Consider the following 27,424-nt stretch of genomic DNA (forward strand, 5'->3'; position numbering starts at 1 on the left):
ACAATTTCCTCTCTCTCTTTTGGCTTTCTCTGTCTCTCCATCCATCCATCCCTCCCTCTGTGAAACGCACCAGCGCCTGTCATGCAAATTGCTCCACCGTGTGCATTGTGGGTAAGGTTTCTCCTAAAGGGCTACATGGATGTGTAGTCACGTCTTTGCTGCGAGAGCGTACTGCCAGAGGGGTGGGGTGGGGGTGGTGGTTGAGTGGGAGGAGAGGAAGCAAGGTGCTGAGGGAGGGAGAAATAGATAGGAAGCAGGTGATGGGTACGTGAGGTGAGTGAGGTGTGTGAAGTGAAGGAAGGATGGATTGGGAGGGAGGTTAAGGGCAGGAGGTCGGCAGCAATGCTAACGTTAGCTAGAGGCGAAAAGAGGCGACACGCAAGGAGGAGTAGAGAAGATGAGGGGTTGCAGTGAACGTGCAAAATGTTAGGGGAGTGAAAATTGGTGTGGCAGAAAATACTGAGTCAGGGATTTGCTTGTGGAGGTACATCCAGTATATCTGTATTGCAACAGATGGGAGGAAAAGGTGAGCAGAGTGATCATACAAAGGAGAAAAGGACTGCGAAAAGGGTTAGAAAGGATAATTATGTAGGGAGTACGTTAAGAAAAAGGGCAAAGAAAGGTAGAGGAGAAATGCAACTGTGGCAGCTGTGGTGGGATAACGATTTGCAGGACTCCTGGAGTTTGTCAGATTTTCATTTATGTGATGGAGAAAGACAACAAAGAGGTCAGAGGGAGGTGGAACAAAAGGATGATGAAATAGACAAGAAAAGATCAGAGGAGAGCACAAAAGAAAGGAGAGGCGATAAGATAAGAAAAAAGGTAGTGAGGGGAAGTGGAAGAACACCCACACACACACAAATTACTTAGAAGTCATGTAGCTAATGAGATGTGCTGGGTTGCAGAGGGCTCGCAGCCAGTTCATTAAGGCCAGCAGATAGCAGGTAGCCAACAGACGGACCAGCTGGAGTCATTAAGCTTCGGCTTAAAACTCTCACCTGAAGTAATGTTTAGTATTCATGATTTACTTCTTTACACTGCCAAATCCTGCTGATTATAATAACATTACTTCTATACAGAATCAGTGGTTTAAGAAGTATTCAGATCTTTTACTTGAGTAAAAGTACCAGGTACCTTACAGTTATGTATCAAAGGTAAAAGTACTCCCCTGTATATACATTTATATGCTATTAGATTGTTAATACTGATGCAACAATGTGTAAGCAGCATTTTACTGTTGTAGCTGTTTGAGGTGGAGCTATTTTTAACTACTTTATAGTTAAACCCACTGGATAAATCACAAGATAAATCTGAAGGGTTGTGACATAATTGATGGGAGAGGAAAGAAGAAAAAACACAATTCAGACACACAAATTTGTATACATTTTTCAGACTTTACTCTTTTTTTGGAAATGGTGTATAATTTGACCTCTTTTGGCCTCAAATAATTATTTAAATGAAACAATCAGAAACGTTAAGAGGGAAAATAGAAAACTGGTAGAACTGCTAACAACTCATATGTGACATCTGACTCTCGAGGGATCCAACTATACAATGCTTTGTTTGTACAAGGTAACAATACACTGGTTTAATCTCCAAAAGAGTACTCCACCGGTTTAGCATTGCACTCCTGTAACATTGTCAAATTCGAGATGTTCAGTTAAAAAATAAAATAATCAAAATTGTCGCAGCAGAAGAACAAAAAATATCGTCTTTTTTATTCTACGCATTCTTCTTCCTTGTCAAAACCTGGCACCTGCATTACCCACAATGCAACTCGAGCAGAGATGAGGAGCGGGCTACAGAGGTCTGGTAAACATTTAGTCTTGAGCTGTCAGATAAATGTAGTACAGGAAATAGAACCATTTCCCTCTGAAATATAGTGGAGTAGAAGTTTAAAGTAGCATAAAATGGAAATACTCAAGTACAAGTTCCTCAGAATTGTACTTAAGCACACTACTTGAGTAAATGTATTAAGCTACTTTCCACCTCTGTACAGAGTTAATCAGCAGAGCTCTCCCGCAGCAGATTGATAGACGTCCAGTGGATTAAATGCTGCTTGAGTTGAAGTGATTCTGAGATCAGACTGGGTTATGAATTGTCCACTACTACAAAATGCACACACAGCATTACCTCACTGTTGGCCTGCTCACAGACCTCTTAGCCTTATCATCTTTCCAATCGCCCTCCCTTACCCATCCTTCCATCTACTGTATGGGCCTCTCCCTCTTTCTGCCCACACCCTCTGCCAACTGTTGTGGCAGGTTAAGACCTGTGGGAAGTCCCCCCCATCCCCTCACCTCTTCACCCACAAGTACACACAGCCAGGTAAGTTATGATATTGTCATTGAAACAGGAAGGGTGTATCTGCGGTAAGCCCTGTTGCTAAGGTTTGGATCCTGTATGGTGGCCAGGAGGGGTCAAACTAACCATGGTTACCAAGTTAAAATCACAACAACAACCACTGATAAGACTCGGAACATGTGTGTAAAAAGAATAAGAGAATCACCTACAATAAACCCTTCCTGACAACCTTTCCAAAACACACACTCCATGGACTCACATGGACACCATAGCAATTTGTTTTGCAATCACAAAGTCTGTGACGTCAGGGACACCTGCGGACAATCGAGGCCAGGCGAAGGCAAAGTGACCTCATAGTCCGTTTAAGAAAAAAAAACACGCACAGAGAGGAAAATCAAACAGTAAACATCACAAAGAAGAGGCTGATAAGATGATGATGTGGTGATAGTTTTACCTCGTTCTGACACAAACATCATCTCAGTGTTATTTGTGCCATTTGTGGAGATAACAGCCAAATTGGTGACAGCTGGGAAATTATATAATGGGAAAGGTGAGGGTGTGTGTGTGTGTGTGTGTGTGTGTGTACTGTGTGAGGAGACGGAAGATTGGCCCGGCAGAGGACAATAGCCTCTCTCAAAACAGTGACAAGGCACATATTAAAAAATGTAGAAAAAAAGTATTATTATGCCTTCTTTCACAATTGAGAGTTAAAATGTCTCCTTCCTCTTGAAAAAAAGTACGATTTGAACCTCACAATGATAAGATGGCCAATTTGCAACTTGAACACCCTTTAAACTTTTTAGTCAAGCTAATGGTGGTTCTAGAGACGATGAATTCACTTCTGTCACTTTTTACACTTGGTCAACAGTAAAATACAGCATCTTGGCTGGTGGATATCTGGCTGCTGAGTGGTTAATGTTCCACAAACAGGTCAAAACCTCAACTTGTTCAGCTAATGACAAGATACCTAAAAACTAATTAAACTATGTTAGAAACTGAAATAAGCCTTCTAAATGTCATGATGGCAGGCAGATGTGAAATGAGTCAGGAGCAGTGAGACTTTCATCCCAATGCAAAGCTGAAAATATGTCTCGCCCACCCCTTGATGTGTAAATTGATTGCATTTTTATCAACATGTAACAATTTTTGGGAAACAAAAAGAGCCAAATTTAATTTGATTGAAATGACATTATTAAGTACATAAACTGCATGTTTATTTTCGTGCATGTTTCGTATTAGTTTCTGTTGTCCAAATGAAAACTGCAAGTTAAACTTTGCACAAAAGACTCAAGGCTCTCCTGCCATACTGACAGGTGAACCGGAGCAAGACTGACATGTTTGCTTGATGAGCATCACCAGGTTTGTACATTAAATTTAATTTTACTCTCTGAATACATCTTACTAATCTGAATCATGATAGCCTTGCTAACACTGGAGCACTTTCTTTATTGTTCTCAAATGAATATAATTTATAGACCATTTTCACAGAAGACATTTTGACTTGTCATAGCAGGAAAAGCACAGGTGGAACTAATAATATTACAGATGTTTCTGTTCCAGCAATGAATGCAACACAATGCAGACATTTATAGATAATTACACACCTGTGTTTGACAAGTCAAAATGTGTGCTGTGAAAATATTCAACCTTAGCTAGACTCCACATTTTTCCCCAGGCCATGTGTTCTGCAACGGCTCCCCCAGTTTGGGAACCTTTAGCGTTGTATAGTCTGTGTGTTAGAGGACGACAGAAAATGAAGCTCTACATAGGCATTTGACCTACATTTAACCATTACATTACATTTGACCTGAGTTTTCTGAACACTGAAAAAGCCATGCAAATTGTTTTGTTTGGCTGCACTCATTCCCTAAAAAGAGGACATTAGATTCAACTCTGGGGTGCATTTTTAGCTGCATCTTAGCTTGTTTAATTATTTAATGGGGAAATAAATATAAACTGAACAAGGAAACTCTTTCTAGTATACTTCCTGTTTAAACGCTGCACAGTCTCTCAAAAACTGTTTACAGTTTGATGTAATACTGTGCGAGACATATCACTGTTTCAATTTGTACACAAAATATCATGCAGCCAGACAAGTAATCAGATACATGTATCAGCTTTGTGCTGAGAAGAACACTAGCCCGACTCAGAACATGTGAAAGTACAAGTGGATGTTTGATTTTCTCTACATCCAAGATGCCCAGAATCACTTCTCGTCCGTTTCCGTGTCGCTCCATCGAAACCACTTCCACTCAGCAGCAGTATGGCTTGATTTCTCTGCAGCATCTGAGCCTGATATCTCTGTGAGTTCAGGTCAGTGACTCCTGTAGAGAAACAACTAATCTTCAGTCAGATCTCACTCTGATTGCTGCCAGTCATGACATGTGCAGATGGTCTGAGCCTGCCATGGCAGGAGAGAACAGGGGTTTCCCCCCCAAAAAAAACAACAACAACAACAAGACAACATCAAAACAAGAGAATTAGTCCTGATGATAAACCGTCCCTTCCCTCAGGCTGTAGGCTGTCTGGTCGTCTGGCCTTGTCCGTTCGCCTCCAGCCTCACACCAGTCTAACAGCAGTAAAGCTCAGGATTAAAGTGAACTATGCTAATTCAAACTACTGTGCAGACATTTGTGATGGCATGCCAAATTCTATTAAATGAAGGTTTAAAATAAAATCAACCTTGTTTTCCATCCTCCAAACTTCTACCACAGATTTCTCTATTTTTTATTCCTGCCCTCCAGTTTCTCAGCCTGACCCATCACTCTCTATCCCTCCCTCCCTATCGGTGCCCCTCTCTCTACCCCCTGCCATCCCTCCATCTCTCTCTCTCAGACATGGGCAGGGTAGGATATCCCGACAAAGCCAGGCTGTACAAACACAGCTCTACGACAGGAAGGACTCCCAGCCCTGAGAGAGGAATTTACCCTCAGAGCTCACACACTAATGCATACACATTCACATGCACACAACCACACAACCGCATGCTGGTGTACACGCACACGCAGTTCAGACACACAGGCATACAATATTACCAATCTTTATTTTTCCATATACACCGCTTTCATTCAGGCCTGAAAATAGCAGTCTGCTTACTACAATGGAGATTGTAGCGGATAAAATGTGTCATTTATCATTTTAGACAACAGGATTTGGTGTTTTAATTGTTTAACAATAGCTATGGAGCCATGAAACTGACAAAATGGACAACATTTTACTTTATGGGTCTATGGTTTCCTAATAATTTCCTGGAAAGAGCTTTATAATTTTGTACAAACTATGAGGAAGATACAGACTGTTCTTTTATTTCAGTTACTTGTGTTGGATTTATGATTAGCTGCTGAACTTGACAAAGCATCGTTTTTAAGTTGATATGTTGAACTTAGCAAACAGTTGCTTATTTACACCTCCAGCAGTTATGGAGAAACATTATCATTCATAACTGGTGAATGTAAGTCCAATATTCACTCTCTTTTAGCTCTGTTTTTGGTCTCTACCAAACTCCTGAGGGAAATACCTGGTTCTTTAGCTCCTAAATGCTCCACTCTGTTCACCAGCTAGTCGCTAACTGTGTCTGTCTGCTGTTTGGTGCTGAGCAGGTAGCGTACAGTGGATTTTTAGAGCTTTGTCACTGAAAACAGCTGCCTGCTGCGGCCGGAAATGACACTATAAGAGCTGTGAGAGTGAATCAGAGTTGGAATATGTTGAATTGTGTGCTTGCCTGCAGACTAATTTCACATTTTTGCATGTTCAGCTGACCTGCAGTGCAAGTAATTAACTGGAATGAATTAAGTGGAAATGTACCAATTAAACACTGTCTCTATTTTCCCTATAATTGGAACCAAATTACACAAATTTTTAAGTATTATAATGCCATAATAAGTGTTTCCACAAAATAAATGATTATCAGATAAGTCAAAACACAACTGTATACATCAAAATATAATATTGTTAGTTATATAATTAAGATGGAGTGTAAACAGAAATATAAAGATGTATACGATTCCTTTAACCTCCAATCAGTTGATAAAATAAATTAAGTTCTAATTTACTTTATCAGCTGATTTCATCAACTGATTGGTGGTGCCCTTCTACTTATCTTTCACAATTCACAATTTCACAATCATTTTATTTTTAAACAATGTTTTCCATTTTTTTTTGGTCTTGACACATGTTTAATCTATTCCTTATTTTCACCACGCAACATTTCCACTTCCTAACCACATTTCCAATTTTCCATATATATATAAATCATAATATATATAAACATATATGCTTATAATATATGCATAGATGATAATGAGCTGGTTGTGATTTTTTTTTACCAACTGTAATTGTAATATTTGTTTTAACACTATTTTAATTATTTAACTAATAGTATTATTAATATTTTTGACTCATCTGATAATCTTTTAATGCCTTTTGCCAGTTTTGGGGCTCCATAGCTAATCAAACAGTAGACATCCTAATATATAATCAAATGACACAACATCATGTAAAGTATGCATACAGTAATTAAGCAAAGGCACTTAATACTTTATGCACATATAAAACATCAGTGCACTCAGACAGCACAATAAAAATCTTGTACGCACACACACACAAGCAGGAGACTAATTGACAATTAAACATTCGCTGTGTAGATGATGGAGAAAATTAAATTAGCAGCAAATGTTTCACACAACTTTTAATTTTCATAATCTGCAGCTCAACATTTGTTGTTTTCATACACCTGCCAACTCTCACCCTTAACATCACGCTCAAGTAATTACAAACACAAAAGACAAAAGACACACACACAAACATGCAAACGGTTGTCATGACAGCAGCTGTGCCTCAGCCGGATTGGATGGCTGACACCTCACCTGCACTACAAATTAGTAGTGGAGGTAACCACAGTAACAATGCCATTACTATTCCAGTGGCAAATCCTTTTAAGTACATACAGTAAATATGAAATTATGCTGGAACCATGTTGTCAGTTTCATGTTATTTGTATTAGTGTAAAGAATACTGCAAGAATTCAAAAAGCTGCAAATATAATACATATAATACATTGAGGCTCCACACAATCCAAGCAGCCTCGTGTCAAACATGATTGTTGTGTTATTGATTGATTCTTGGCTTACAATAACAAAGAAAAAAATCAATCTCTTTGGATCAAGGAGTGGCAAGAGACATGACGTCAGGGTGGCTAATTTGTGAATTTCTAAAGTCTCTGCGGATATTATCCAATGCCGGACCATCTCTCTGCCCTTGGAAAACACACACACACACACACACACACACCAAAGAGATGTGGAATAAGACCCCTGGTGTGCTGCCGTCCACCCCACCCTGCTCCCATGACCCCGTCTCTATAATTAAATGTCTGTTCTCGCATTCTCGCCGTCTCTTGTGTTTTTCTTTCATTCTGGACATAATTAGCATCAGACTTTATCTTCCCCTCTTTGCCCTCACTCACTTTCCATTCACCCACCACCACCACCACCACCGCTACGACCATGTCATCGCTCCGTCTTCCTTCAGACTCATTCGTACTCAGATTCTTTACTTAAGTAAAAGTAACAATACAAGAAATCTTTCATTACATGTCCTGCATTCAAAAATCCTACATAAGTAAAAGAACAGAAGTGTTATCAGCAAAATGTACTTAAAGTATCAAAAGTACTTAAGTATGTAAGTAAGTATGTCCCCTGTGACTGATTATATTATTATATATTACAATAATAGATTGTTAATAACTACAGAAGAGGATTAGGGCCACATGTGAAAAATGTATTTGTGTTCTATAAATAATACTGATGCTTGTGTAAGCAGCATTTTACTGTTGTAGCTGGTCGAGGTGGAGCTAGTTTTAACTACTTTATATACAGTTTGGAAGTTTAGTTCCCAACCAGTGTCGGACCCCTCTAAAGGGTCACAAGATACATTTGAGGGGTCGTGAGATGATTAATGTGGTTGTAACAAAAAAACCAAGGTTCTGTAACACAAATTTGTGTACTTTTTTTTTTTTACTTTTCTCAAATTGTTTGTGAAATATTGGATAATTTGACATCTTTGGTCCTTGAACAGTTATTTAAATGAATTGAGCATTCCCTCACGTTAACCGCATGGTTATTATTGTAACCATGACGACGAAGGTCCTCTAACTTTAACAAAGTACTTATTTTAACCCAAACCATGATCATTACCTTAACCTAACTAAGTTGTTCTTGTGTCTAAACCTGACCAAACCATAACCATATAGCGTTGTCACATTATTGAAATATACTTTTCAACAGTGATTTTAAACAGTTTTGGAGGGAACAGAGAAATTATGTTGTCCCGCCGTTAGGGGGTATCAGATCAGAAAACATGTGGACAAACATCATATTTTGTTGTTTAATTTAGAGGACTTGTTGTCTAAGAAGTTTAAAGAGGATTTCACTCTTTGGTGGAACTGCTAACAACTCATAGACATCTAAAGCGTGACAAAGGACCCCATCTAGACATGACTTTTTCGTAGTGCGAGTAGAACTATTAAGTAGCACATGATGGAAATACTCAAGTACAAGTACCTCAAAATTGTAAATAAGTACAGTGCTTAAGTAAATGTGCTTAGTTACTATCCACCACTGTCTGTCTCTCTCTGCATCCTTGCTCCCTCTCTGTCTGTCTGACAGTCACATTCCTGCAGGGTTAATTGGCTTAAACTAAACTATGTGGCTACTTCAAACGCTGTGGAACAACAGAGGCCTCTTGACATGATGTGGCCTCATCCTCCATGTTGCGCGGCCCCATCTCCATCCTGTCCTCCCGTCATCTCTCCCCTCCTGTACCTCCGGGTGCTTATGATTCTCTCAACAGAATGAGTAAGCCGTTATGACACACACACACACATCACCGTCTACATGTACAAACCCACCCAAAACACCTGTGCCACACACTGAGATCATCCACTAACCACCCTAAACCCTCCCTCCCTCCCAACTCTCACTTCCTTCTTCTTTACTCAGTTTCCCCTCCACAGCACTTACATCAACTTTACCCTTTTGCTCATTATTCTCAACTCTTTCTACCACCTTCAACCCCTCCCTCACATCCCCCATCTCAACCCAGACCGACTGCCCTCACCCCCTCCAAACCCCCCGCCTCCTCTCCGACTTCCGCAGGAAATTACCTTGTCTGGACGCTTCACATCCATGGCTGCTCAGAGAGAGGCATTATGAGTGAGAAAATAGTCTGTGTGTCTGTACAGAATAGTGTGTGTGTGTGTGTGTGTGTGTGTATGTGTGTGTGTTATCAGATTTCTAAAGTCTTGATAAACAAAAATAGAAAAATTAGGAAAGTGATCAGTGGGAATCTATACAAAAATGGTCATATGGTTACTTTTGACTGTCTGAAACAAAATTGTAATCTGGCAAAGTCAGATTTCTGGAAATATCTCTCCAGCTCCGGGGAGCTGGTCCTGATCCAATCACTGAAATCCGAAATCTACTATAACATGTTATGCTATAATAAAGGTGGCACATCAACTTTCTATACTATCAGAGAAAGAAAGAGAAATCCACAACAGCATTGTGACATTAAAACGGGGATAACAGAGGAATTCCTAACACGCAAAAAAAGAAACATAAAAAACATGAAAGAAGTTGGCTAGAAGATGTCACTTACAAATACGTTGATTTTTTTTTAGCATGGAGTGAACAACTCCAGTTCATTAAAATACAAAGTGAATAAATAGTTGCTTGTTATTTTTCTATCGATCAACTAATCAATTAATTGACTAATCGTCAACCGCTCAGTTTGGATAGAAAGATAGATGAGGGTTGCAACTAACTATTATTTTCATTGTCAATTCATCTGCTGATTATTTTCTTGACTAATCAAGTAATTGTTTTTTCTATGAAATGTCAGGTAATTGTGAAAAAGTGATGTTTTCAAAACTAGATAGATAGATAGAAGATAGAAGATAGATAGATAGATAGATAGATAGATAGATAGATAGATAGATAGATAGATAGATAGATAGATAGATAGATAGATAGATAGATAGATAGATAGATAGATAGATAGATAGATAGATAGATAGATATACTGTAGGTAAAGACAATGTGTATCTCAGTGGACGGGAATGACAGACCAGAGCTGGAGAGGCATCATGGGACAGGGCGGAAACCACACTGAGGGACTCTGGTCAGAATATGTTTCACAGTGCGATTGCTCAAAATATTTGTGGTTGCTCCTATGAAGCTTTGCAACGCAGCAAACCGCAGAGAGAATAGGAAGATTTATGACAGCTGTACTGTAACTCTGCCTGCTCTGTGTAATCCCACGGGATGAAATGTGGTGGTGACACCGAGAACAAAAGGTTTACAATGAGTGATTCGAAGGTGAGAGAGGGCGTGTGTGGGAGAAAGATGATGTTTAAGAGATGTTTAGGAAGGAGGGTGAGGAGATATGACAAGAAGAGGACGAGATCGATGGCAAAGAAAGGAATTTATTTGCTGTGATTGCACCTGTGTATCTATTTAAAAGATTGTATACCTGCGATCTGCGTTCAATGACACACAATGACATAAAGACTGTACTGTCACAGTGAGCATGTAAATCAAGCTTCCTTTGCCTCTTTTTTCTTCTAATAAAGAAACTCCTACTCTCAATCCAATTTGCACACAAATGAAATCATTAAAACACGCTTCCCTTGAGACGTTTACCCCCGAGTTATTAACTTATCTCTAAAAAACACAAGCTCCAGATCCTGATGGAATTGTGCTTTTGTGTGTGTGTTTGGGTGTGTCTATAGAGAGAAAAGGTTATAAGGAGAAAAGTGTGTGTCTATGTACGCGCCTGCAGGTTTGTAAACGACAGTATCGGCGTACATGCAGGTATGCAAGGCTGCGTAGGAGAGTCAATTAGGGGACAAAAGAGAGGAGAGCACAAACGACGGGAGGAGAAAGAGTGAAAGAGAGACTCAGGACAGAAAGAAAGCTCCAGCTATTCTCCTCTCCTTTTGTCGTTTCCCTTCACTGACTTCCTCCCGTTCGGCTCCCACACAGCAGGAATGCACAGGTTACAATGATGTGTGTGCATGTGTGTGAGAGTGTGTGTGTGTCCTGTATGATGGTATAGAGAGTCTCTTCTTATTCAGTTTCAGTGGTGGAAGATACCTAAATATATTTACTCAAGTACTGTAATTATGTGCAATTCTGAGGTACTTGTACTTCACTTGAGTATTTCCATTTTAGCTACTTAATACTCCTACTTCAATTCATTTCAGAGGAAAAAATTTTGCTCTTTCCTTGACATTTTGGGAAATACGCTTATTCGCTTTCTTGCCGAGAGTTTGACGAAAAGACTTGAATGTCTGTACACTAAATATGAAGCTACAGCCAGCAGACGGTTAGCTTAGCTTAGCATAAAGACTGGAAAGAGGGGGAAACAGCTAGCCTGGCTCTGTTCAAAGGTAACAAAATCCAAATACTTGCACCTCTAAAGCTCACTAACACATAATATCTCATTTGTTTAGTCCATACATAAACCAAAGGGGTAAAAACGTCAAATTTGCCATTTTACGGGGGGTTACGTGCCGGACAAATTCTAGGTTCTGAGCAGTTGCCAGGCAACTAAGAGAGAAAATCTCCGTAAAATGGTAAATTGTGCTAAGCTAAGCTAACCGGCTGATGGCTGTAGCCTTATATTTAACGAACAGACATGAGAGTGGTGTCTCTCTTCTCATTTAACTCTCTGCCAGAAAACGAATAAGCATATTTACCAAAAATTCTAACTATTCTTTTAAATCTAAGATTTACACTTGAGATTTTACATTTATCGTAAGATAATTCATTGTTAAAGATTAAGCCCAATATGTTGGGCCACCAAGGAGAGATTTCCCCTCTAAACATCAAATTTAAATAACTGTTTGATGCCCAATGAAGCACAATTATTCAATATTTCATGAAAACAGCAAATAATATACATTTGTGTAACTGAACTTCATTTTTTCTTCTTTTCTACCCCTTTAATCATCTCATGACCTCTCAGAATTATCTTGTACCTCAACCACCTACAGCAGTAAAATACTACTTACAGGATGTGCTGATGCATCAGTGTTAACAATCTCATAATATATAAAAATACATCAGTCATAGGAGCCATTTTACGTTTGATACTTTAAGTATATTTTGCTGATAATACTACTGTACTTGTGGGATTTTTAATGTAGGACTGACTGAGCAGACTCGGCGCACAGCAGCTACACCTGAACATATTTGCATGACGGCCGCACTTTGCATGTCGAACTCAGCACTCTGGGACAAAAAGCAGCCTGAAAAGAATTTCACTAAGGTGGAAGTGCTTTGTTCACCTACATACAAGCTTCAACCAAATTCCGAAAAACATATTTTCTCATTTACTCTCCTGGTGTCGAGCCATGCACTTTGGTTTAGATTTTATGTCCCGAGGTCTTCAGTTATCTGCCTCTGATGTCTGCCGCCACTCCAACACAATAGAAGTGAAAGGAATATAATTTGTGGTGCTCAAAGTATCTGAGTACTTCTCCAGCTGGAATCAAACTGGAGACGTTTACCGTAACTGTAGTTGCTGTATATGATATGTGCCTTAAACACTAGGTCACCAGGACACCTGAGCTTCTTTAAATTCAAAATACATAATAATATTTAGCACTAACACTAACATTTAAGAAATAAGAATCTGAGTATTTTGGCTCATACTTCTCTTCACTTATGGATACCAAACATCCAAAACTAAATGAGATATCTATTGACAGTATTTCTCTTCTTCGTGCTCTGAACGTTCTGCATGACATTTAGCTCCGTTTGTGATAACACAAATACATTCATATCTATGTAAACGCACATTTATCAGGAATGACAAGAGACAAGGCAAAGAACACACACACACACACACACACACACACACACACACACACACACACACACACACACATTTGTGCACACACTATCAGCCCAATGTGAGTCTTTCCCAGGAACAGTCAGCTATGGCCTCTGGCAGTGAACCTGACCATGAATGAGTTTTAACACTTGACATGAGGATTATAAACGATGGGGACTTCACTCCATTAATTTCATGTTCAGTATTTCTATAGCACCTATCATTTGTTACAGGTCATTTTAACAGAGGAGCAGGCCTTAACCAGACCTTGATGAACTAGTTCTGAGTGACAAAAGTCAGGAAATGTCAGATTCAGTTTCCACAATGTCTGGTGGTCTTACGCAGAATCTATACATATAGAAGAATAAGCACATACACCGAAGCTTTGTCTGTTCTATCACCACCTGGTCATTAGTTTTGTACCTGCCAACTTGCCTTCTCTTTAGCTTTTCATTCATCCTCCGGATTCATTCACTGACTTGTTCCCACTCCCGTCAGATAAACACATTCATCAGGAACAAACTGAATGTTCTCTCTTGGCAGTTTGCTCTGTTTCCCTTCGTCATCCAAACAGATTCGACAGTGAAACCACCAACAGAGAGATGCCTAAATAAAATGACCTCACAGTTATAAAGTCTTTGAACTTTTCCCGTCTCTGCGGAGGCGCCACCGTTAAAACATCCCAGACCGCTGAGTGTGAGTCTAACGCTGGGGTCAAAATGAAGTCACATCTCTCAGACTATCTGTAATATTACTGAAGACTAGAAAGCAAAGCAAAATCTGGATTTAACGTCTGAAACCAGACAAGGAAAACAGCAGAGACATGGTATCACATCCTCTGTCATTCTAGTTTTCATATGAATTCATGGGCAAGATGATCTACCTGCACTTTTTCCAAAATTAGACAAAATCATGAGATATTGTGACATTTCTTTAAAATTCATCCCCTGAACATTAAAGAAATAGTTTGACATTTTGTGTGTTTAAGTACAGATCTAGAGCTAGGAAGTGGTTAGCTTAGCTTAGCTTAGCTTAGCTTAGCTTAGCGTAAAGACTGGAAGCGGGGGGGAACACTTAGGCAAGCTCTGTCAAAAGTTAAAACATTTGCCTACTAACATCTTTAAAGCTAATTAATTAACACAATGTATTTTGTTTGTTTAATCCGTACACAAACAAAAAATGGAAAAATGACAATTTGTGGTGTTAGAGGGAGTTATGTAGACTTCCCTGTATTTCTTGACGAACAAAAGTTTATCCATTTACCTCCTAGTAAAGCCATAAATTGTTCCAAATCGTTTCTACAGAACCAGGCTAGTTGTTTCCCCCTGCTTACAGTCTAAGCTAACCGGCTGCTGGCTCTAGCTTCATGCTAAATGTAAAGACATGAGAGTAGTGCCAATCTTCTCAGCTAACTCTTGGAAAGAATACAAATCAGAGCATAACCCAAATCAAACTATTCTTTTAATATAGTCTTTAAGAGGCTACTGGGGGTGATGCAGTGTTTGGACTTGTTCAGCTACAGTCAAGCGGACACATCCAGAAATTGTTTTTTAATAAATATTAATTAACTGCACTGTGCTGCTCTGATATGTTTGCCAGAGAAAGCCTTAAAAAGATCACTTAGGACTGAACTGTTGCTCCATTTAATTCATTGTGAGCTGTTAGTTCAGTGTGCAGTGTACCTTTTGTCTTTTTTTACTTGTTGAGGGCCGAGCCACTATACCAGGAGATTATGAATCATAATTTCAATCATCATATATAATATTGAGCATAAAGTGTTCTTAAATAAACATATTACCATTATCTATCCATGTATGTTACTGTGGTCGTTGATTGCCCCTCCAGTCCTTACAGTAAACCCCCTCTTGTCTTAAACAGGGTACTGGATCTTTTGTTTGATGCTTGTTACAAATTCATGACTATACATGAGACTCACATGTTACAGAAACTGAGCCAGAGCTTTAACCAGAGCAATCACAGCACAGAGGCACAGCAGCCTAACAGAGATGAAAACCTCCAGGCAATCTTGACAACATTATACGCAAAACAAACACAACACAGCGAAGTACAATTATGCTCACATTCATAAGCAAATACAGACACACATATTCATACGCCTGCTTGCGCACACATTTCCCTGAAGAGATTAGTGGGAGAAAGAAAGACTGAATGAATGAATGAATTGTTGAGGGAGGGCAGGGGACAGAGAGAGCTCACCTTTCCTCATAATGACTATGCTCACCTGTTCATCCCCTCACCTGGGGCAGGGGGATCAATCCCCCCACCTCCCAGAGATGGCCGGATAAAGCAAGTCTTTCAGACTGACGCTGCTCCTATGTGTCCCAACTCACTCTCTCTCTTTCTCCCTGCAGCCCAGCCCGCCCTGCGGTCCGGCCCTGAAACTGATCCAGGTAGGCTTTCTGACGGAGAACTTTCTCACACTCACACCTGCCAATCACACACCTCCCCAATGTACAGGAGGAGAAAAAAACACAAGGAAAGTGTGACACACACGCAGTATGCATACAGCACACACACAGAAACGCACACAAAAGCAAACTGTACACAGATAAGGTAAGATAATTGGCTCTGGGACAGAGAGTCTCACAGGTAAATGGCCTGATACTAATCAAGAAGAAGAAACCTAAACCAACTGTGTGTTACATTCTTGTGTCTGTGTGTGTGTGTGTGTGTGTGTGTGTGTGTGTGTGTGTGTGTGTGTGTGTGTGTGCTCAGGTCAGTGTGTATCTGAAGCTTCACCTGGGTTTTGTGCGATATTAGAAACATTTACAAAACAATATGAATCAAATTTGATCCATGAGGCCTTTTGTTGCCATTTCTGTAAAACTTTGATTATGAGAACGAAGTCAACCATGCTGGGATCGATCAAAGGCAAAAAGAAAGAAAAGACAATCATTAATTGCTGAAATGAGTACAGGAAAGAAGTGACTAATAAGTGATGATGGAGGGATGGACTGATGGAAATAAAAGCTCTGCCATATGAGAATATTTGTGTTGCTCAGTGCTGTTAGTGCAAACAAAACAATGTGAAATGAACAGATATACAGTGGTGTGAAAAAGTGTTTGCCCCCTTCCTGATTTCTTTTTTTTTTTGCATGTTTGTCACACTTAAATGTTTCAGTTCATCAAACTAATTTAAATATTAGTCAAAGATAACACAAGTAAACACAAAATGCAGTTTTTAAATGAAGGTTGTTATTATTAAGGGAAAACAAAATCCAAACCTACATGGCCCTGTGTGAAAAAGTGAAAAAGTGCCCCACCTGTTAAAACACAACTTAACTGTGGTTTATCACACCTGAGTTCAATTTCTCTAGCCACACCCAGGCCTGATTACTGCCACACCTGTTCTCAATCAAGAAATCACTTACCTGCCTGACAAAGTGAAGTAGACCAAAAGATCTTCAAAAGCTAGACATCATGTCAAGATCCAAAGAAATTCAGGAACAAATGAGAAAAAAAGTAATTTAGATCTATTAGTCTGGAAAAGGTTATAAAGCCATTTCTAAAGCTTTGGGACTCCAGTGAAACACAGTGAGAGCCATTATCCACAAATGGCGAAAACATGGAACAGTGGTGAACCTTCCCAGGAATGGCCGGCCGACCAATATTACCCCAAGAGCGCAGTGAAGACTTATCCAAGAGGTCACAAAAGACCCTACAACAACATCCAAAGAACTGCAGGCCTCACTTGCCTCACTTAAGGTCAGTGTTCATGACTCCACCATAAGAAAGAGACTGGGCAAAAATGGCCTGCATGGCAGAGTAGCATGGCAAATAAGAAATCAGGAAGGGGGCAAACACTTTTTCACACCGCTGTACATATTAGGGCTGCAACTTATTCTCATTACCCTTGAATCTGCCAATTATTGTTTCATCGTTTGGTATATAAGATGTCAGAAAATAGTGAAAAATATCAATCACAATTTCCTAGAACGCAAGTTGATGTCTTCAAATTGCTTGTTTTGTCCGATCAAAAGTCCAAAAACCCAAAGAGGTTCAGTTTAGTATCATAACAAACTAACAAAACCACCAAATATTTAGATTTGAGACACTAGAACGGTGGGATTTTTTTGTTGTTGCATTTTTGCCTAAAATGGACTTAAATGATTAAGCGATTATCAAGATAGTTGCCTGTTATTTTTCAGTTGATCAACTAACTACTGCTTTCAGCTCTAATGCAAAATAATGGTATATACTGTAGATAACAGTATAGAACATTGCACAATAAACAGAAATGATCCATTATATGGGCTAACAAACACTACTTTGTTTGGTGAAGAGGCTTTTACTGCCTCAAGCCTCTACAAATGAAAACTCCTTCATCCCTACTTACTAATGTTTGTGTTTTTTTTAGCTTCTTTCTGCATAATTGGGAAAACAACTAAAGAAAAAGAGAGCGAGAGACGACTAAGGCAGGAAAGGGAAAGGTGGATTGAATAATCGATATCTCTTTATTGGCCACACTCGCCTACTGTTGTGGAAGACAATGGAAGATTAATTGTTCTGCACTTTAATGAGGACACAAGATGGAGCAGCCAGCAGCGTGATGTTTGATCAGGCCGCAGATAGTTCGATACGCCCTGAAGAAAGCAACAAAAATACCAAATGTTTTAACTTAAGTGCAGAAAGTTTGGGATGGATGGAGGAAAGGAGGGAAAAGAGGACAGAAATATGCAGAGGAAGGAAAAGACATGACTCTGAGGAGATCAAGGATGAAAAACATTATTGTGTAATGACATATAGTAAATAGCAAACTACAAATGAGATTCTATACTATTGTGGAGTAATTTTGTTTATCATCTATTAATCATATCATGGGATGTTTAGCTGAGGTGGTAAGGCAAACAGATCTTGCCGTGTCTCGTCTGGCGATCATCTTATTCAGCAGATGATGGTCGAAACCAGTGGTTCACAACCTTTATGGCTTTAAGTCTACTTGTGATCCCTCGACACGGTTTATGGCCTCAGTGTGAACACGAGCTATGAGCAGTGTGACCAAAGAGCTAGTTTTCCTTCTCAAATTGTTAAATTTGAAGGATTTTTAGAGACCTGAAGATGTGAAAATGCAGTATTTCACGGCACAGGTACAGGCACAGATAACAGGTATAATATTAACCATCTTAGTTTAGCATGTTAGCATGCTAACATCTGCTAATTAACACTAAACACAAGGTACAGCTGAGGCTGATGGGAATGTGATTTAATTTTTTGTCGAGGTGGTCTTTCAGGCAAGGTGGCCCACCTCTGCTATAATTTGATTCACAATTTTGTTGTCTAAATTAACACTACAAACCAAAGCAATCAAAACAACATTTCTCCAAGAATGACTTATGAAACTTGACTTTCTACGACCAGACAATCCAATGTGATGTGTGAACAGGGGACTTTTTCCATATACCTAAACAGATATTGTGATATACTATATAAATTTAAAAAAAGGAGTTCTGGTCATGAGATTTTTTCATGTCACCCAGTCTCTGGTTATTGTTTTTTCCCCCAGCCCTCCAGTACTTTCACGCATACACAGAGAGGCACAGAAAAGGTGTGAAAACATGTGAGTCTGAACTCTGCCTCTGAGTGTCATTGTTATTTCCCTCTAGCCTCAGTTTGAGTGTGTTGTTGTACTTGAAGCTTAGCCTGTTCCCTTGGTAACCATACTGATAACCAGCACAGCCCCTGTACTTACTGGCCAGGCGTATTTGAAGGGAATGACAATGTGTCCATTAGTTCCATCCTCTCCTCCTCCTCCATCGTGTCCTCGGTGGTGGAGCGACTGGGAGTTTCCACCCAGGATTCCTGTGCTGCCTGATCCGAAGGTGCAGGCTCCAGTTGGGACAATCCGGGCCTGGTACTCTTTCAGACAGGCTTGGAAGAAAGTGTCACATGGGTCCCTGGCAGAGCAGCGCTGTCCTCCGCTGGCCTGGCGGTCGCAGCAGTCTCCGGTCTGCAGAAGTCCGTGGGGGTTCTGGAAGTGACGGATCTGAAGCTCGAACATCCCTACAGCACACACAGCCTGAGTCCAGAGAGGAGAGGGAGGGAGGGAGTCTCATTAATATATTATCTGTTATCAAACAAGCGCACAAGAAATTACAAGTTCTCACTGGTGCAAAATCACCAAAAGTCAAGAGGTGAATTAAATTTAAGGGTAATTTAATTAAATGTGTGAAAATTCAGGGTACCGCGCTCTGCACACTGTACACTTTAAAGTCAGGTTTATCTAAGGGTGCTTGGACATTTTTAAAAATGGCTGCCTCCATGGTGGAGGAAGCAGACCTTGTGGCTAAAAAAGACTGCTGCAGACTTATAGGTGGTGTGGGTTTTAAAATGAGGAAGTATTCAAGTTTTGCATCCTAGGAAAGACAAGACATAAATACAAATTCAGCTTTGAAAATGGACAGAAAGAAGCAAAGTTATTAATGATAGATGCATAAGACCAAAAACTGTAAACTGAGAAAAGAACCAGTAATCCTTCACACTGTCTGTCAATTTAGGCATCTCGTCCGCAGACCTTCAACAAGTAAGATAGACAACAGGTAGGAACTTTACCTGATGAAAGTCCAAAAACATCATGACTAGATTAAATAGTGCATAAAGTGTTATCAAACAGCAGTGGTGGAATGTAACTAAGTACATTTACTCAAGTATTGTACTTAAGTACAGTTTTGTGGTATTTGTACTTGAGTATTTCCATTTTATGCTACTTTATACTTCCACATTTTAGGCATTTATTGTACTTTTCACTCCACTATATTTATTTTTACATTAGTTAATAGTTACTTTGCATTTCAGATTATTAATACAAAATGTAAATCAACTAATACATTATGGTGTGTAATTATGGATTAAGATACTCAGCAGTATATAAAGTAGTTGAAATTATCTCCACCTTTACCAGCTGCAACATTAGTGATGCTTACACATTAATACATCACTAATTATAAAAATATTATTCTGAAACGGGCCATTCTGCATAATGAGTACTTTAAGTACATTTTGATGCAAATACTTTTGTACTTTTACTCAAGTAAGATTTCGAATGCAGTACTTTTACTTGTAACAGAGTATTTCTACACTCTGGTATTACTACTTTTACTTAAGTAAAAGATCTGAGTACTTCCTCCACCACTGTCGAAAAGATTGAAGAAAGCTTGAGAGTGGACTATCATGTTTCCTGCGATGTACTGTCTCGCTACTCCTGGGAATCTGCAGCAGCCTGCATGCCTCCTCTGTATCATCAGTTTATCAGTATGTTATCAGACAAAAGTCGTCACACAGCAAGTGAGAGAGAGAGAGAGAAAAACATAACTTTGATTCCCACAACGCTGCCTGACCTCCAAATCTTTCCATGCAAATCATGGGCAGATATCCCATCACTCCTGCCATATAATCCTGTTTATCTCTCAACTTCCTTGTCTTTCTTTCTTTACTCTTCCTATGTGTCACCACCACTCCCTTCTTATTTCTCACTCTCTCTTCCCAGGGGATGATGACACTGAGAACCTGCTCACACTCTTTTCTCCTCCTCCTCCTCCTCCTCCTCCTCCTCCTCCTCCCATATTTCTCAATCTGGGAACGAGCTGTAACGCTCCTGTCATTTCTCTTTCTGTGGCCATCAGCTTTTTTCTGCATTGTTGCCATTATCCTTTTCATCAACCTCCCTTTCTTTTCTCTGCGTTCCCTCCCTTGTAAAGATGGGTGGAGGACACACACACACACACACACACACACACAGACACACACACACATACACTATAGAGTTAACAAGACCCCCTGGGAGTCTCGGAGCAGCAGGGTCAGGCATGTGCGTGCATGCATGTGTGTGTGTCTGTATGTCACTGTAGCAGAATGAAACAATGGCTTTGGCTTCACCCAACAACTGCAAACACAAAAAATGAAGCCACTGTTATCTCAGTTTGCCATGAAGCCCTTTTGGCATTTCTGAACAAACACTGAACTTAACGATTGCTCATTAAGTCCAAGAATCAGAATCATGTATCCCCGGTGGTGTTGTGCACTTGAATATGGTCAGAAATCACCGCGACCAACAAGCTCTCATGTGTCCGCTGTCTTAAGCCAAGCTGCCCAACTCTGAGCCAGAATCTCAGTCGCCCCATTGTGTTTGGCTGCGTGCCCCTCTCCTGCCCCTGTCCCTGAGCTGAGAGGGGGTGAGGTTAGGAGGGGTCAGCGAGAGGGAGGGGTGGTGGGGGGTGAACTTGTCTACATCAAAAGGCTCGTGGAGATACAGTGGCGCTCATCACTCTACATCCTCCTTTCTTCCTCTCCTCCTCTCGCTGTCCGAGCCATTCCCGACATACCAGCATTTCAGCACTCAGTCTGACTAGAGAGAGACAGAGACACAGAGAGAGAGAGAGACAGAGAGAGACAAACACAGAGAGAGACAGAGACACAGAGAGAGAGAGAGACAGAGAGACAGAGAGAGACGGGGGGCGGGGGGGTCCAAGCCGAGACTCAGACCTTCTCTGCAGGAGAGCTTTGGCAGTTAAAGGATCACTACAACCAAAACTCAGGGTGGCTCCCAACAAATCCTCTCCATCTAAGGACTTAAAAACGTTCATGGGTCAGTACCTGAATAACCTATTAGTAGTAGTACCTATTTAACTTTGCAAGGGAGGTGAGAGTGTTATAAGGTAGTCCAGCTGTACAGGGTTAGAGGAAAAATTCAAACCCATAAAAACACAATAAAACAAATTTCCTCTCTAATACAAAGTGCTAAAGTTTGCATAAGCCAGCTGTAGTCGTTAAGTGGATTAAAATTATATAATTCAGTGTTACGTATGTTCAATGTGTTTCAAATATCAAATACTTCAAATACGACTGGGTTACTCACATTAACAGACTATGCTGTGAACAGTTTAATTAGATTAGGTTAGTTTCTTTGCACCTAAATATCACAGATAATTCTATTTGGAAAGAGATTATTGCTTTCAAATATAATTTTTGGGGCACTCTGAATGCCATTGTAGAGCCGAAACAATTAGTCAGTTAATCAGCATAAAATTAATGCCCAACAATTTTGATAATCGATTAATCGTAATTGTTCAGCCTGGTTCCAGCCTCTCAAATGTGAAGACTTTCTGTTTTTTCTTGTTTTATATGATAGTAAACTGAATATATTGGGGTTTAGAATTGTTGTTCAGACAAAACAAGCATTTTATAGAAGCCACCTTTGGCGCTGGGAACTTGTGTCAGCATTTCTAATTATTTTCTGACAATTTAAAGACCAAATAATTGATTCTCTTCAGCATTCAAATAATTTGCTCATTAAGACTAAATACATGCACACGGTTTATGCTGAGAAATCTGATGATTAAGTGTAAACCAATCACATTTTTTAAATCCAGCTTAAATTTTTCCTTTTGAATCTGGCAAACTGAAAAAGATTTTGCAAAGCTGAAAATCACATTGTTAACAGTATTCCCAAGGCTCACACTATACTGCAGGGTGACAACAGACAACATGCAGAGACCACTGGACAGTCAATAAGCTTCACTGTGAACCGCTCTATTCTGAGCAGGTCTGGATTTGTCCTCATGAACATGTTTTCTGCATTAATAATAGTCACCAGCGGCAGCAGAGTGTGTGTTTCTCACTGCAGTGCAGTGCAGAGAATGGAGGGAGTGGAGTGTGCTGTTCTTCAGCTGTGAAGGGGTTGCAGAGGTGCAGAGAGAGACACGAAGAGCTGCCCGAACGTTCAACATTCACACTCAAGTTTATTCGGCTGTGGCCCCGGGCTCCACACACACCCAAGACACAGATGTTGGATGTGAGCTCAGTGTTTAGAAAAACACAATCACACACACACGTCCTTGTATCTTTGTGAGGGCCGTCATTGACATAATGCATTACCTAATTACCCCTAACCTTAACCATCACAACTAAATGCCCAACCCTAACCCCCACCCTAACCATAACCTAATTCTAACCTAACCCTTAAAACCTAGCCTTAACCAGCCCTTTGAAGTTGTGAGGGCCGGCCAAAATGTCCTCACTTTCCAAAAATGTCCTCACTCTGTAGGTAAAAAAACGTGTTTCAGTCCTCACTATGTAGCAAGTACAAGTACACACACACACACACACCTGCACACATGCACACTCTGGAGCACCTCTGGGCCTGTTCTTGCTGGGTCCTGTCACACATCACAGGCATCCTGATCAGGCCAGCAGCTGCTTGACAGCTCACAGGGCAGAAAAGGGAAAGATATTTTGTGGTTTTTCACCATTATGTCCAATATTTTGTTGGCATAAAATCCAAAGCTTTCCATGCTGCCAAAGTAATGCCCATAACGCTGTAAGCAGCTTGTCAGAATCATTTATACAAGTTATCGCAGTGACTATAGAGCTCTGCTGTCACCTATAAAGCACTATACCACACAAAAGAAAGTCTGCATCCTTGCAAACATGAGGTATGAAGACGGATGAGATAGAAAACAGTCAGAAAGTGGCTAAGAATTGCAAATAATGTAAAAAAAAAAGTAAATAGACAATACACCAGCAGGCAACCGTGCTAAAGATGGAGATGCAGAGAAATGCAATTGCAATTACACCTTTATTAACCAGTGAATACCGAGGGACTTGAACAGAGGGTGTGTGGTGCGTAATTAAGGTGTTATTTACCCTTCATTATTTCATTGAGGAGCAATCACAGTCCCTCAAAAAGAATTTAGGTTTAATTTCCTACTGAAATCCCAAAAATAATTAATGTGCAGCAGCTGTAAGCTATTATTATGCTTGATTTGTATGTTATCCGCCTCATTATACTCTTTGCTTGGTACACAAACAGCAGCATAATAAACACTGACTTCTTTATAATGCGAAAAAAAAATTGATTTTTGCTATAATATTCTCTCACATATTTTTGCTGTGATATTTGCATGCGTCTAAAACAGGATTACATTAGTTCTCTGTTGCTTGGGATAACAGACACCAACGGGCTGAAACAACAGGTGGGCTGAGCGCCATGTAGGAGCAGAATGAGGGCAGCACAAAGAGGGAAGGGACAGTGCGTGTGGACACCATTACTGGCTTCACGCAGCTGTGATAAGAAATACAGGCTAAACCACAGTTAAAAGTCAGCTTCGGGGGGTTTAAGTGAATGCCGCCCGAAATAGCACTTAATCGGTGGCTTACCTGCGGTTGTATTGTGAGCGCGACGAGAAAAATCACAGTCCGCTGCAGGTGGAGGTGTCCCCGGTGTCGGTCACTCCTCATGTCTGGTGATCCGGTGATCTTTCCGCTCCCGTTTCTGGGGTCGAGCCGAGTTACCCTGTGCGCTCTTGTGCTCTCCATCCCTGCGTCAAGGGTTTGGGGACCGTGTTGTGCGCTTTGGCGGTGCTGATGTCCCCCTCCTCCTCCCTCCCTGCGTCCGTCCGTCCGCCCAGCTCTCCTCCTCTCCGGTCTTAAACCCTGAAACTCCCGCACAGCCACTTCATCGCGTCCAGTCCAGAGAAACCATAACTACCTCTGCCTCCGCTTGGATTTATCCCCCACCCACCCACACACCTGATCACCCCCGTGCCGCTGTGTCCAGGGTGGATTTCCACTGGGAATGACACATGCACACAAACACACGGCCCATAAACACACTCCCCTCGCGCTGTATTCCTCCCACCACCTGCGTTAAGAGGCTTTAAAGGTCCAATCTGCCGTCTCACTTGACTTGAACTCTCATGCCAGTTAGCTGACACTCTCTCTCTTCAAGCCTGATCCACGCAAAAAAAACAAACAAACCCTAAAATCCTGTTTCGTGATGAGTGTGTTGGCGAAAGCAGCCGCCGAAGTTGCGTCTCTCCAGCGGAATGATTTCACTTTGCGCTCTTCTCATCCAAGCGGCTGGTTGGTCATTTGTTAACCCGATACGAAGCCCGGCGGCGACTGAGTCAGTGTGGGAAACAATGTGAGAGAGAGGGAGAGAGAGAGCGAGCATGGAGGGTGTGTCCTGAGGCAGGGAATATCCGTCTTCCAGCGCTGATCCGGATGGTTCCCAGCGCGCACCAACGCTCTCATCCCTTTCTCTCTCCCTCTCTATACACTTTGAGCAACCTGTTGACCGACCCACAACTTTCTTCTTTTTTTTTTTTTTAATAATGTCACATTTACGCATGAGATTACTCTGAATGCGTTTCAGTGCTCCTCTCTACCTTTTGTAGCGCCTCGCCGGTTCCTTTCCTCCAGTTTCAGGCCTCTGCTGTCCCCGGCTCACTTCAAAGCTCCGCCGCGCCAATTAACTTAGTTTTTCACAGTTTTGCTCGGGTGGCCTCTGAAATGGGAACGTTTCTATAGGCGTTTGAAGCTGAAGCCCTCCATAATTAAAATACCGCTCATGCTACGCATGATGACATTGGAGTTTTTCACAAATAGAACATATATTTACATAAAAAAAGCTTGGAAACAAACACAACATTGGTTGCCTGCAGTAACTTTGGAAAGTCTTTTCTCCTAAAGGTGATGAGCTATTGCGTGCATGGTCAGGGTACACGTGGCGGCACAGGTGCCTAAACGCACCTATAAGTCACCCGCAGACTGATTTATAATGATATGTGATTGTCATACCCTCATTTATGATAAACTTGTTCCGGCGGCTGCCGGCCTGTATACTGCGCGCACATCCCGCTGCTATAATGATGACGCCGGCTGCAGCCGGGTGAGCGCATAAATATAAAAGAGAATTGTAGGGTGTATAGGCATCTTTTGAGTATTAGCACCGGTCACATGGCATATTTTCCACATCTGTCTTCCAGTGCTCGTCTTGTTGGATCCAAGACCTTCACACAATGTACCTTCTTCATCGGAGGAAATCTAATGAGATTCTGCCCTTTCCCCCTCCTCCTCCTCCTCCTCCTCTATCTCAAGGTCTATCACGGGCTTGTTGCTCAAGAGCTTCCCTGACAACCGCTGGTGTTTCCGCGGGCTGGCACTCCGCAGTGACCCCGGAGCAGAACAGAGGGCTCTTGAGCAGCAGTGGGTTGATTTGCATAGCGGAGCAGTGACCTCCAAACATGCACTGAATTCTAACCAACCATCCGGAAACGCGCACGCATCACTGGGTCTGCTCAGAGGCTGCTGTGTGTGGCTCACCTGAGGAAGAGTCACCAAAAACCCGCAACCTCTTCACTCTGTGGGTCTCGTTACCTGAACGGAAGTCTTGTGAGTTGTGTATTTGGCACCATCTAATGGTCACGTGTGTCCTTTCGGGCAGAAATACACGATGCACGACTTATTGATCATCTATACAGTCAGTGACACACCTACAAGCAGGTTTTCCTATTTGTTCAACAACAGTTCTGCTCCTGGTCTAAGAAACATACCATGTTAATGCTGTGTCCCAGGTTTGATTCTGGCTGGGAACTTTAGTCCCCCCCCCCGTTTTCTGTCTATGTCTACTGTAAACTGTCAAATACAGGCACAATCTTTAAAGAACAATCTTTTAAGAACTCCTTCACATAAAGTCCCCCCCATAAGTAGCTTGTTAAATCACTTTATTCTGACAATATCCCATCTTTTGTATCAGCTTGTTCACTGAAGCTTACAAAAGATCAATAAAGCATTTCTGATTCTGAAAACTGTTAACTATTCAATCGTGTTTTTTATGGCTGCACCATTCTATCAGATATTTTACATGTCATGCTCATAATTTTATGCCTATACTCTATTTCCCCACATTTCAGATATCTGGTATCTTGAGTCCCCTCTTGAATTGAAAACAAAGTTCAGAGGGTTTGCACTATGTTTAACCATACAGCAGCATGAGTATATTGTATGATGACTGACCCACTGGCTAGAAATGTGAATAATATTTGTAAAAGATATGCACCGTCACAAGCTGATATCGTCTTGGGGATGATTTTTAAATCTCAGTCTGAAGTGACACCGTCACGGACTCCTTCGCATAACACACCGGATAAGTAGAAGTTGCCTTTCAGTCCCTGCAACTGAGAGATCACTATGTTGGCGAATGGGAAGGCACTAGGCATGTTGCCAAGAGCATGCGACACTCTCTCTCACACACAGACACATGGCGCCCTGGTGGCTAAGGTCAGCGCTTTCTCAAGACAAAATAAGGGAGTGTGGAAAGGCTTGGGAAACTACACAAGAATGTGCGTTTCTACGTACAATGTTGAGCTGACCTGAAGACAATTACTCAGGGCACAGTTTAAGTCCACAACAGGGAGGCCCTGTGTGT

General features: G+C 41.0%; 1 protein-coding gene across 1 annotated transcript in view; it reads right to left on the reverse strand.

The window, feature by feature from the left end:
• Positions 1-25,415, reverse strand: part of LOC122879661 (protein jagged-1b) — a 50,168-nt gene extending 24,753 nt beyond the window's left edge. The window contains exons 1-2 of the mRNA XM_044204079.1: positions 24,373-25,415; positions 18,911-19,237 (exon numbers count right to left, since the gene is read on the reverse strand). Coding sequence (XP_044060014.1) covers positions 18,911-19,237; positions 24,373-24,531 — 486 coding nt within the window. The 5' untranslated portion in view covers positions 24,532-25,415. The remainder of the gene's footprint in view (positions 1-18,910; positions 19,238-24,372) is intronic.
• Positions 25,416-27,424: the final 2,009 nt, after the last annotated feature.

The sequence above is a fragment of the Siniperca chuatsi genome, linkage group LG7 (genome assembly GCF_020085105.1).
Source record: "Siniperca chuatsi isolate FFG_IHB_CAS linkage group LG7, ASM2008510v1, whole genome shotgun sequence".
Lineage (NCBI taxonomy): Eukaryota > Metazoa > Chordata > Actinopteri > Centrarchiformes > Sinipercidae > Siniperca > Siniperca chuatsi.